Source organism: Pygoscelis adeliae, unplaced genomic scaffold (assembly GCF_000699105.1).
Source record: "Pygoscelis adeliae isolate BGI_AS28 unplaced genomic scaffold, ASM69910v1 Scaffold269, whole genome shotgun sequence".
NCBI classification, from domain to species: Eukaryota; Metazoa; Chordata; class Aves; order Sphenisciformes; family Spheniscidae; genus Pygoscelis; species Pygoscelis adeliae.
The window spans coordinates 2,148,087-2,160,324 of record NW_008825610.1 but is presented as its reverse complement, the minus strand read 5'-3'; the positions used below and the strand labels follow the sequence as shown (position 1 = coordinate 2,160,324).

The 12,238-nt window shown below is 38.5% G+C and overlaps 1 protein-coding gene across 3 annotated transcripts in view; it reads left to right on the top strand.

Moving 5' to 3' along the window:
* Window positions 1-11,868, top strand: part of ANXA11 (annexin A11) — a 14,401-nt gene extending 2,533 nt beyond the window's left edge. For all 3 annotated transcript variants that reach the window (XM_009332692.1, XM_009332691.1, XM_009332690.1), the window contains exons 3-14: window positions 233-598; window positions 1,129-1,216; window positions 1,618-1,712; window positions 2,161-2,274; window positions 3,429-3,519; window positions 3,642-3,721; window positions 3,849-3,905; window positions 4,774-4,867; window positions 5,634-5,729; window positions 8,291-8,349; window positions 8,975-9,097; window positions 11,120-11,868. In XM_009332692.1, the coding sequence (XP_009330967.1) occupies window positions 233-598; window positions 1,129-1,216; window positions 1,618-1,712; window positions 2,161-2,274; window positions 3,429-3,519; window positions 3,642-3,721; window positions 3,849-3,905; window positions 4,774-4,867; window positions 5,634-5,729; window positions 8,291-8,349; window positions 8,975-9,097; window positions 11,120-11,179 (1,323 nt within the window). In that variant the 3' untranslated portion in view covers window positions 11,180-11,868. The remainder of the gene's footprint in view (window positions 1-232; window positions 599-1,128; window positions 1,217-1,617; window positions 1,713-2,160; window positions 2,275-3,428; window positions 3,520-3,641; window positions 3,722-3,848; window positions 3,906-4,773; window positions 4,868-5,633; window positions 5,730-8,290; window positions 8,350-8,974; window positions 9,098-11,119) is intronic.
* Window positions 11,869-12,238: the final 370 nt, after the last annotated feature.

The window sequence follows — 12,238 nt, the reverse complement described above, 5'->3', positions numbered from 1 at the left end:
TCTGCTTCTTGATGTATGGCAGCTGATGATTACAGTAAAGCAAGAGTCAACTGAATACAGGGGTTTTTCCATCCTGCTTGCTAGTAAGACATGATTATCGGGAGTTTCTTTTGCGGATGCAGATCTACCTCTCTGTGTTGGTGGGAGGGAGGTTGTGTTGTATTAAGCATTTTACTGAAACTCAACCGTTTGTACACCTTCCCGTCTCTTGCTTTGTTGGCTGTCATTGCAGGCATCCAACCTGGCAGGGACCTTTGGAGGGACAAACGTACCGCAAGGCATATATCCTTCGACACCTGGGGGTTATCCCCCAGTCCCTCCAGGTGGCTTTGGGCAACCTCCGTCAGGACAACAGCCCTCTTACGGAGGGTATCCTCCACCCGGAGGAAATCCACCATCAGGAATGTTTTTTTTAGGTGGCGCTGTGCCTGGCCAGACCCCCCCAGCGCCTGGTCAGCAAACTATGAGCTATCCAGGACAACCACCAGCAACTTACCCGGGGCAGCAGCCCATGCCAAACTATCCACCAGGCCCAGGTGTGAATCCTTCTATGCCCTCTTACCCAGGAACTACGGGGCCTACGATCTCTCCTGTAACAGTAAGAGCATTCAGGGCTTTTGTTTTGAGATGTGACCATGTATATGTTTCTCTGCATTTTCTTTGTGTATAGAAGTGTAAACCGACCCTAAAATTGAAAAGAAAGTCATGAAAAGAAGTTTGACTAAACAGAGCTGGATCCTTTCCAAATGCAAGCAATACAGGCTCATATGACTTGAAACAAATGCTGTTTTACCACATTATCCAGGAAGAAAGATTTGACGTGAATTCAAATCTAATGAATTTGCCTTTCCTAACTGAACAAAGTATTGCCAGTTGTATACACAGTTTCATCAAACCTTAATTAATTGGACAGCAGATTTAATATCAGTGAACCTTCTTGACCGTGCATTTTCTCATAATTTGGGTATAGAAATGAACAAATTGTTCAAGGTGGGGTTTTTTTTGAGTTTTCTCTGTTACTTTTCTAACAAAAAGAAAATCAGTAATGGTGGTCATCTTTCCTAAGTAGTAAAACACAGTCTTTTACTGATTAACACTAATATACAACTCAACTCGGTCTGATTTTAGCATGGAAACCGAGGCACGATCACCGATGCACCGGGATTTGACCCTCTGAAGGATGCAGAAGTCTTAAGGAAGGCCATGAAGGGATTTGGTGAGCACTCTGTAGATTTAAATTTCAGTTAAAAGTAGAATTGCAGCTTTGATTCAGCACTGATCTTTCTCCATTGTTATATGTGCACTGAGTGGGCTAGTTCACATGTGGTTGTCCTTGGTTATCAGAAGAATTATTGGAAATTCATGTAGGCATAAACATCATCATGAGTTTGGTATTTGGTTTTGGGGTTTGGTGGTTTTTTTTGTATTCTTACTGTGTTTGTGATTGGGAGTAGAGCTTGAAGTTCTGTGGTCGTACACAGAGGAGATACTGTAGATGAATTAAAGGCCTACATGTCCGTTGGTTGGGTTTGGAAGAGATAGGATGAAATGGAAACAGAAAGCTGAGTCCTCACGTGACATGCATGCTCATTCTGTGGTGTCTGTGTGCATGTACAGGAACCAATGAGCAGGCTATTATCGATTGTCTTGGAAGTCGTTCAAACAAGCAACGGCAGCAGATCATCCTGTCCTTCAAAACAGCTTATGGAAAGGTAAATACATCATGAGAACAGAAGGAAGGGGAAATAAGAGCCTACATTCCTTCACTGGAAGTCAGAAGACTTAGTGTTTGGAGAAAAAGATTGGAAGTTGCTTACGGGGAAGATGGTTCACAAGTCATAGCCTGTTTAGGGTTCTGCTTTTACCCACTCTTGACGCTTTCGTGCAGTGTTTCAGATGAAACATATAAAGCAGTTTCTCTGCTAAATGGTTACTTTGACTCTTCGATCTGTGCAGTCTATTTAATTGGACCTTAATTACGTAGAGGTACATGTTACATTATGCTGGTTTTAGTGTTGTTAAGTGGAATAGCTTTACTTTGCATATACATTATTGATGCTTATGCATAAAGAATTCTAATTAAACTCCACAGTTTTGGTGCTTACATTTGTCAGTTTTGGTCTTCATGCATTTTTTTTCCTTGTTTTTACTTCTCATTAGGATTTGATCAAGGATCTCAGGTCTGAGCTATCAGGTAACTTTGAGAGGACAATCTTAGCAATGATGAAGACACCTGTCATGTTTGATGCTTATGAAATCAAGGAAGCTATAAAGGTTTGTGTAGGAGATAGAAATTTGTAAGATAGAGGAAATACTTGAGCTGATAAAATTTTGGTAGTCATTTAAAAGCTTGAACTTGCATTCCCTCCTCTTCGTCCAGATATTCAACCCATTGTTTGACTGATCTGTACTCCACTTCTTGGAGCTATATGATAGTAAAATTGAGAAATGTTATTCTCTTAGGTTAAAGGTAAAGACTATTTAATAGGTTTGTGTTGTAACAAAAATACGTTAATAAATAAATACACAGAGAAGGCCGAAACTGAGTTCTAACAGTCTCTGCAGTTCATTTATTACATAGTCTTGAGAAAGGCACTGAGGCAGCTCTCTTCTAAGCCAGATGCCGCATGGGGTGCCTTTGTTTCTGAGTTTTTGCTCTGAGCTGTGATGGAGCTGATGATAAAACCGCTTCACTTAGAGTTTCCAGTGACTTTACACTCAGTGCTCAAGAATAGTTCAGAAAACTAGGTCCGTAAAGATTTTGGGCAGGGTGTACCTTCTTTTTGTCTTTTCCCCCACCTCAAAAGTGTATTTTCCTAGCCCATGCCGAACCTTTTCTAAAATACTATGGAAGTATTGTGTACTTTCTCTTTAAAGCAATCAGACTATTTTATAAACATTAAGGTTTTTAAAACAAAAACAGGTCAAACATTTGTATGTCAAGACAATGTTTAAATGAAGGTGAAATAAATATATCCATTACTGAGTCAGTATGTATATTTACATGTTCTCTGGCTGCAGTTTTAAAGTAGCTGGGAGGATGAAATAATATTAGCTGTACTGTAACTGCAACTGCTATCTATTAGTTAGTGAAAGTTACTTATTAGAATTAACAAATTCATCTTTAATGGTAGAAAAAATTGATTCTCGAAATGCTTAAAATCTCATGTGAAGGATTACATTTTAAAATGGAGTTTTGTTTTCATAATTATTTTAATTATCTGTTCAATTTGTATCTTTAATACAGATCTGTGTCTTGGAAACGTGTTATAAGTAGCATTTAAACTACTTGCTTTGACTTCTCTAATAACAAGATTATATTCTGAATTGTATTTTGTTGTATAATTTTATGACATGTCTTTTACACTAGGTTGTAGAAGTAAGATGAGAATCTGAAAAGTGTGTTTTCTCCTTATGCTTTGTTTTAGGGTGTTGGCACAGATGAAAATTGTCTCATTGAAATCCTAGCTTCTCGCAGTAATGAGCATATTCAGGAACTCAACAGGGTCTATAAAGCAGGTTAGATTTATTACAGTTCCAACAAAATTTTCTTCCTTTTCTTCCTTAATTGCTGGCTGACAATATGAATTTAGGAAATGAGCAGGGGTGTGTGATGATTCATGACTGTCTCTGTCTTCCAGAATTTAAGAAAACTCTGGAGGAAGCAATAAAAAGTGACACGTCTGGACACTTTCAGAGGCTTTTAATTTCACTTTCTCAGGTACTTGCATGCTGGGATTTTGGAGTTTGGGGTTTGTGTGTGTGTTTGTAGGGTTTTTTTGTTTGTTTTTTTTTAAACAAACAAAAAAGCCCACCAGTAACACTTATGTATCTTCAAATTCTTTCAGGGAAACAGAGATGAAAGTAGAACTGTTGACATGTCTCTTGTCCAAAAAGATGTGCAGGTCAGTAGAAATTCTTCATCATTTCTAAGTATAGTCAACTCAATACACTGAAATTTGACTGTGTGGTTTCTGCTTACTCTTAGTTTTGGACACCTTGTGACTTTTCCTGATGTAGTGCTTATGTTTCAGTGGATGGAAGTGATATGAAAAGCCCTGAGAGAGTGTTAGAGCCATGTAGCTCCATTACGGAGATGAAGCTTTTGGAAATAAGAGTCCACAGGGTTTTTTTCTCTCTCATTCTGTCAGCTCTCTGGCTTTTCCAGGTGTTGGGTGACTCCATTGTGCTGCTTATTAAGGGAATGGTCCGAAGAGATTTGAGGTGATATGTGTTTAAATTTTAATTTATTCAACACCTGCATTAGCCTTTGCCTGTTATTTAAGGAACTCTGGATTTTTGCAGCAAGTAAGGCAGTTGGACCTAGTAACTCTTGCCCTGTTACTTTTTTTGTGTTCCGTTTCACCACATAGCAAAGAGAAAACCCTGGATCGTTTCAGCACACTACTGTCCTATAAAGAGTAATGTAAATAGCTTTCTACGTAGTTTGCCTTAGCCAAAAGATGAGGACATCCCAGAATGTCTGTAGAGGCATAGAAAAAAAGCTAGATGTAAGCCCTGTTAGGAAGAACAGTTTTCAGGTACTTTTTAAACCGTTTTCCCCCTTTTAGTAATCTGGAGCTCTTGTGTTTGAGCACTTACAGAAGGTTAGAACTAGTTGCTATTTATTGCTTGCTCCTGTTTTCCAGCAGTACGTAGACTAAGAAATAAGTATAAAAGGAGGAGAGGCTGTAAGGAAGCAGGTCTGTAACTCAGCTTTTCAGCCTGACTGCTTTTCTGAGTAATGAAGTGTGAGTTCCCTTCTGTGTTTAGGAGCTATATGCAGCTGGAGAGAACCGGCTAGGAACTGATGAATCCAAATTCAATGCCATTCTGTGCACAAGAAGCAGGGCCCACCTCAGAGCAGGTAATGGTGTCGTCTACATAAACAGTAACTTTATTCCGTTGTATGTAATGATAAAAATGTACAACACCGCTCTGTGCCTGAATTTCCCTCATCTGTAAAATGAGTGTAATGATACCTTAATGAAAAGCAGGGTGAATTCTGCTGAGGGAAAGGGTACGCAAGAGCTGCGCGTTATGATCATCTTTCTTAAATATCAGAGCAGGTAGAGGTCGTACTCGTTCAAATGCTTCTCTGATAAAAGAATTGAAAAACTAGAACTGTTTCAATTTTGCATGCTTGTGTGTGCCCAAGGCACTTGCAGTCCTTCCCTTCCCCTTTTACTTGCTAGTGATTAGGTGTTACATCAGTCTATAGGGGTGGAAATGTTTTGGTAACTACATGGAACTTCTGAAATGTGCTACATATTGAGGCGCTTATATGGAGAGGAAAGGGATGGGGGGGTGTGAGAACCTGAATGTTTTCTTCTTAATTTTATTGACACCCAAAGCTTTCCTAGAAGAATTTTCACTGTTTCCCTTACCGTGGTTTCTTGGTCTAGCCCTTTAAAAATAAGAACAGAACTAGACAAGCTAGAAGGAGCATGATGACATGTAAATGGAACAATATGGTTGATAACATAGTATTTAGTCTTTGAGACGTTAAAACTTGTGTAAGTATACTGTAGTATCATACTGAGAAGTGCGACTGAAATGAAGCCATCCAGCATGCACCAGTGCCACCTCTTTTTGTGAGGCTGACTCCTGAAATCTTTCTCTTCCATTGACAGTCTTCAGCGAGTACCAGAGGATGTGTAACCGGGACATTGAAAAAAGCATATGTCGTGAAATGTCTGGAGACCTGGAAAAGGGCATGCTGGCAGTAGGTATGTGCTGCCTTAGCAAGTTCGTTCCTGGTATTCCACTACAGCTGGCTGGGACGGTGGCATTTGTGACTCTAGCTAAGGATGTTCTTAGTAATAATTCCAGTTTTCTGCTTTTTATGTTGAGCTTTCTGTGAAGTCACTTGGGGTTAGTAAAGCAGGGCACTTAGTTCACTTCAAAATGACAGATGAAGCTTTTGCTTCAGGCAGCTGCAGAATTTAAATTTCACATGTTAAAGCGGGGAGGCAATTATTAACTGTACTTGGCATTGTTTTAAGCAGTGATGAGAATTTGTACCAACCGCTGAGTCAGTGAGAATGGAATATTTGGGACAGCTTTGGAAATCAAGCAAAATATAGGCATTAACCCTCTAATAAGTTACCTCTACCTCTTTTTAGTAGAAAGAAAACTTAAATTTGATTGCAAAGGGGTTCTTTTTTCCACATTTCTTGTGGTTACAGCTTTGTTGAATCTTTGGTTTTAAGTGCCTCCAGTACTTCTGAAGAGTAAAGACTCTTACCTCACATCTACTGTTGTCCCTTGAGAGGTAGTCATTAGTTTCCATGAGGTTGGGACAAGGCCTCAAGTTGTTGTGCAGTAGTTTTATTTGGAATGTTGTATTCTAGATAAAATTGTGGACCTCTTTCTCCCGTCTTTTGTCGCTCGTCTCTTGGACAAGACTGCTTCTTTACATCTCCATTTCTTTTTCTGTTTATTACTGTGAACTGAAAAAGTGTTGTTCTTTGGTTTCGAATATGGTAGTGACTAGAAAAGCGATGTAACAACAACAACAACAAAATCCAAAAAAACTCCTACCAAAATAAATAGGAAAAATGTACTTTGCATCACTTGGAAACAAGAGGGGAGAGGACATTTGGCTCAACCGCAACAGATTTTTTTCATGGAAGTTTCGAACAAAATCTTGCAAAATGGGAATCGATTTTAAAAGCTTCGTTTTTTTCACTCCTGTCTTGTGCATATGTGAACTTTGTGTAACTATTGGTCTTAATCTACTTGGCCAAGCTGTCACTATAGTGGCCTTTTAATGACCCAAACTTAGTCCAGCTCTGTTGGTGTGATACTTTTGCAGACCTTTTCCAGGGTGCAGAATTTGTCACCTCAAAAAGTATTGTTAGAAAACCAAACTTAGGGAAAAGAAATATTTCCCAGTGTTTGTAGAAAAAGATCGCCTCGGTAAACAAACTGTACTGTCAGAGTTTGGCAGTCCTTTGACTTCATGGAGCTTTGCAGTCACTTGACAGGTCTTCATGTAGATACAGATTTCAGAATTGAGACTGTAGCTTGCAAACAAGTCAATAGCCTTTTGAGCAGGAATTGTCGTTAATATTCACCGAATAACTTCTTTTTTGAATAGATTTTGGTTTGGTTTTTTATATGTGTGTGTGTGTATATATATGTATATACACACATATATGTCTATATCAGTCAATGATGTTAGCGTCATTTGTTCTGTGAACCTTATTTTCAGGAAAAAAAGGTCTTCTAATTGAAAATATTTAATTTTGCTTTCTTTAAAGCTTTCTGGATTGTACAACTGGTAACTTACAATAACATCTTCAAACATCTTAAAGTGCAAGTGTGTTGTTTTAGCTAAATACAGTGATAAAGAAACATGCATTTCATTTGTCATGCATTTTTGAATTGCAGTATACCTATCGTTGACAATTGTGTGTGGTGAACTGCTCTCTCTCATCTGCATTTTCCTATTCAGAAAAGTAGTTTTTCCTATATAGATTGTGTGTTACTGTGAAATACGTATTTAGGTTTACCCCTTTTGTTCTGCATTGATCTTACGTAATTGCTTTTGATACCTTTTTGTGCTATAAAATAAAAGTCAGGTGTGGTTTGTTTTCTGTGTAGTTTGCCACGGATTGCATGATTGTTTACTTGTAACCAACGTAGGATCAATATATAGATCTTAATTCTGATGAGTGATGGAGGAGTCTTTCATTATCCTGATTAACATGACAGTAATTTGATTTAGATTTTGCTCTTTCAGATTTCTAATGAACCGTATTAATTAAGTATAAAATCCAGCCATTACTAAATAAGCATGTCAAGAATTTTTCAGGAGCCGTGGTGAACTTTCTGCCTAAAAAAAAAAAAAGTTTAACTTTAAAATAAGGGTGAGGTTTCTGTCGTAGGTGGCTTCCCAGCTTGTATTAGGGCGGGACTTGAATTTGTCATACCTTGCAGATGCATGGCCTAAAAAGTCTTAAATTAGGAAAAAGCCCGGAGCACTGCTAACTATGTGTTCCTTCAAGCCTTCTGCCTCCTCCCCATCCCCTCTTTTCCCTTCATATGCAAGACGGAAAAGTTTGCTTTGAGCCACGAAGTGTAGTAGGTTCTTTAACTTTATTGCAGCTACTGTTCGGATTAAAAAGCATTTCAGTGACTAACTGAAGGAGTGGAAGCTGCATCGTATCAAGTGTATGTTTATGTAGAGTTAAAGCATGTAACTATCTAGGTAACCCCAAAAAATGACTGTGACTTCTGATAGAGGAGGAGTACCTGATTTCTGTAATACTCTTTCTTTTTGCAGTTAAGTGCCTCAAGAACACACCGGCTTTTTTTGCGGAGAGATTGCAGAAAGCTATGAAGGTAGGTGCCTGTGACAAGATATATAAACTTATAGTGGGTTTGTTTTTGTGGTGTTTTTGATGTGTTTATGGTTTTTTTTTTAAATGCTTGTACAGCTCATTGAAATGAATTGTTCAGCTGAAGGTATTACATTTTTCAGTGGGCAGATGACTAACAAGATGTAGTCGTTCTTATGAAAGGCTGGAAAAATCTAGCTAATTTGATCCACTTAGAGATGCATACAACCATACCTTAAACAAAGGAAGTCTTCCCTTGGCAAAACACAAATATGCTTAAGACTCATTGAAATTGATATCTTTTAAGTAGGGAGGTCTAGCTGAAATAAATAGGCCATTAAACTCACCAGACTTTCCTGACCCCCTGTCCCTCTGACACCCCCCCCTTTCTTTTTCCCCTAACTGTTCTTGTGCAGAGAAATGACTGTTAGTGTCCTACTGGTAAATTTAACGTATTAAAGCAGGATAGGCCAAATTCTGTTCAAGCTTATTGAAGTCAATGGGATTGTGCTAGTAAACGGCCGTTTGTGGGGTGATGACTTATTTTATTTTATTTTTTTACTAGTGCTGTATCATCCAGTATTTCCACACATTATTAATACATTATATTGTTGTTTTGTTTGTTTCAGGGAGCGGGAACGAAAGACAGAACTCTGATCCGAATCATGGTATCACGCAGTGAGGTTGACCTGCTGGACATACGTGCAGAATACAAGCGGATATATGGCAGATCCCTCTACACAGATATCACTGTAAGACTTGGAGATTTTTATCTTCCCTGCCGTGACATCCTTTCTGCTGGTAGAACATGGATCCTTACACTGAATACCTATTAACTGCACTGAGTGTAGCTGGCTGTGTTTGGTTTGCTGCATTTGTCAGGAGAGTGGAGGCTGAAGTGCCAGAGAACAGACAGCACTTGCTTTTGCGTGGGGGCTAGATGAACTAGAGATGGGAAGGAAGCCAACAGGCAAGGAAGGAAAGGGAAATCGGTCCAGAGGGGTTTCAGAGGTCTGGTTTTAAGTCTGGTCTCTGTCCCAATCTCTGTATATGATCTTGTAGAAACCACTTAGTCCTCCAACTGAGTAACGATGGCGCTCTACCTCATGTGTGTGTGTTAAAAGAGTGTAAAGCTCCTAATATGCTTTTAAAAGATTGCCTCCTCTTTCTCTTGAATGTTACAAGATTTTGGAAATAGACTAAACTTCAGATTCTTTAGCAGTTGATCCGCCCTACTACTGCTGTTAACGGCTGTAGCAACAGTCAAGAGGATGCCTGACCTATGGGGAGGGTAATAAGAGCTGGAAGAGAGAGAGTGGTGCCACTTTCATTTACCTTGTAATAAAGGTGCCAGATATGTTAAGCCCCTATTTATTCCTTCTGCTGTTGACACCGAGGGGCTGCAACTTGGTGGTGTTTAGAAGGAATCCTGCAAAGATAGTGAAGGATAGTGAGCGCCAAAAAGTCTTGATGCGAGTCTTCTGCCAGCAACTCTATGGTCTTTCTGCCTGTGCCACAGAGGATCACCTAGCAGAAGCTTTTTCCAGGTGTGTAACTCTGGTGTGAAGATGTGCTTCCACTACAGTAGTTACATGCCCTGTAACCACCAATGTGTGAGTAAAAAACAGCGAGACGTTGGTGGAAAAGCTGTATGTCTTTTTTACTTTTCTTTCTTTTTTTTTTCTTTTTTGATCTGGCATTAAAATAATTTTACCATTCAGAAACAGGAACAGGCCGTACCCATTTAATGGGCTGAACTTATTCAAAACCTGGTTTCGGTAAATATGGGGCATGCATGTGCAGAGTTATGTGTATGGAAACTCTACTTCTTATTTCTGTACAAGTAGAACCGAAAACATCCTTGGAAAGAAAGTTCTTAATTCTTTTTTTTTTTTGTAAGTGGACAGCAGTTCTTTCCTTTCAGCGCACATATAAACAGGAATGTTTTATGTTTTGTAGATTGTGCTTTACACGTGCACAGGATTTATCCTGATCTTTGAAGCGTCTCTTTGTCACTGTTGTAATAATTTTGATCTGGACAAAACAGTTTTCAGTCATACCTGAAGATGAAGGAGGAGATAAATGCGCTAGCTGAAACTGTTCCGTGAAAAGGATAGGCAAGCCTCATCAACCAAAACTAGTTAATGAGCAGCTCCCAGGGAACGCTTTTTACTCATGAGAGCACCAGGCAAAACTCAGCTAGCAGGGCCTTTTGTGATTAATTGCATGTTTGTGTGAACATGAGAGAGGTCTTCTCTAATTGTGGGGAAAAAAACCCTTAGATCTTTTGATGTCAGAGCATTGTTTGTAATGTTTGAACATAATAAAGAGTAAACTTTCACTTGCTGCCCCTGGAAAAATATCTACATTGACTGCAAGGAAAAGGACTTCTGTATTTTTCCATATTTTCATACCTTTTGCTGGAAGACAGCTTTTCAGTGAGTTTTTTTTCATTGAACTATTCCCAGGTAAGTAGTTGAACCTGTATACCAAATTTGGTTTGCTAAAGAAATATATTCTGTGGACACTTTTGGTTCCAGTTATGGAAGGAGCAGATTTTACTGTGTGTTTGTATTAGAGCGATTTCTAATTAGCAGGCTTTTTAATTTTTCTTTTTTTTTTTTTTTTAATTTAAGAGGTTAACGCCTGCTTTCTTTCAGCCCTGGCTTTGTCTCTTTTGGTCGTTAATGTCATGTTTAGGATGCTTACACTTCTTTTTTCCTCTATTTCAAAGCACGAGTCTTCAACTTTTCTTTTTCTGGGTTTCTTTCCAGGGTGATACTTCAGGAGACTACCGGAAAATCCTACTCAAGTTGTGCGGTGGAAATGACTAAATCGAGCATTGAGCTTTTCTTAAAAAAGCTGCTATTTTCATGTTTTTGCTTTAAAGCATCTTTTTTTCTCCAAAAGTAAATATGTAATGACCTGTTTCTCCTAAAGCAATTACATTTTAAAAGATAATATTGCATATATCTTGTCTTCATTTCAAAAATAGTAGGTAATAAATGCCAAAAAAATATAAATATCAAGCTTATGTGCCATCTGCTTAGGATTCCATATAGTACTCTCAGCAATCCATGAATGACAGGTCATTATTTCTTTTCTGCTTATATTATGCTGAAATAATATGTTTGTTTTATGAAACAAAAATCACAGTTGTATGATTTAAAGTTTTATTTTGTATAAACATTACGTGGCATTTTAATGCAAGTTTTTCTATATTGTGTGCAGAGTTGGTTTCATGCTAGCCTACTCCCTGATAGGTGGAGAGAACAGCCTTGAGTTTTTGTGTCTAGTTAAGACCGTTTTAAAGAAGTTTTGTCAAGTTCTGTTTTCTTTCCTTGATTGTTTTTAAGGAAGATGTGTTCCACATTTCATTCTCGCTAGGGCAACTGTCACGAGGCAGTAGTAACGTTGACAGTGGTAAAGATTCTATGGTTAATGTTTTAAGGTTTTGGATTGTGCCTTAAATATATGTATGTAAGAAGAGATTACGAAATTAAAGCTGTCTATCTTCTAACTCTTTGCAGACTGTGCTTTTTGGTGTTCATGTTGATTTACGTGTGAGTGGTGACTCAGTTTATGTAACTTAGTTTTTCCATAGAGGTTCTCTGCTTGAATGCACAGAATTATTCAGGAATTGTTGTGTTGACAAGAGTTTGGGACTTGTGTGCTGTCGATGAGCAATTGTCTGTGCATGATACATGTAATCTGTAGTTATTGCTCAGTATTTTCATTTTGCAGACTGTAATTTCTCTGACTCTTTGAACTCTGAATTTTTATTCTCTGCTAGCATGGATGACACCTCTTCGGCTTGTCGTTCTCAAAATAGAAACATGTAAAGGGAAAAAAAAATACAAGGGGGGGAAGAGGTTTGGAGCTAGGTCAGTGAA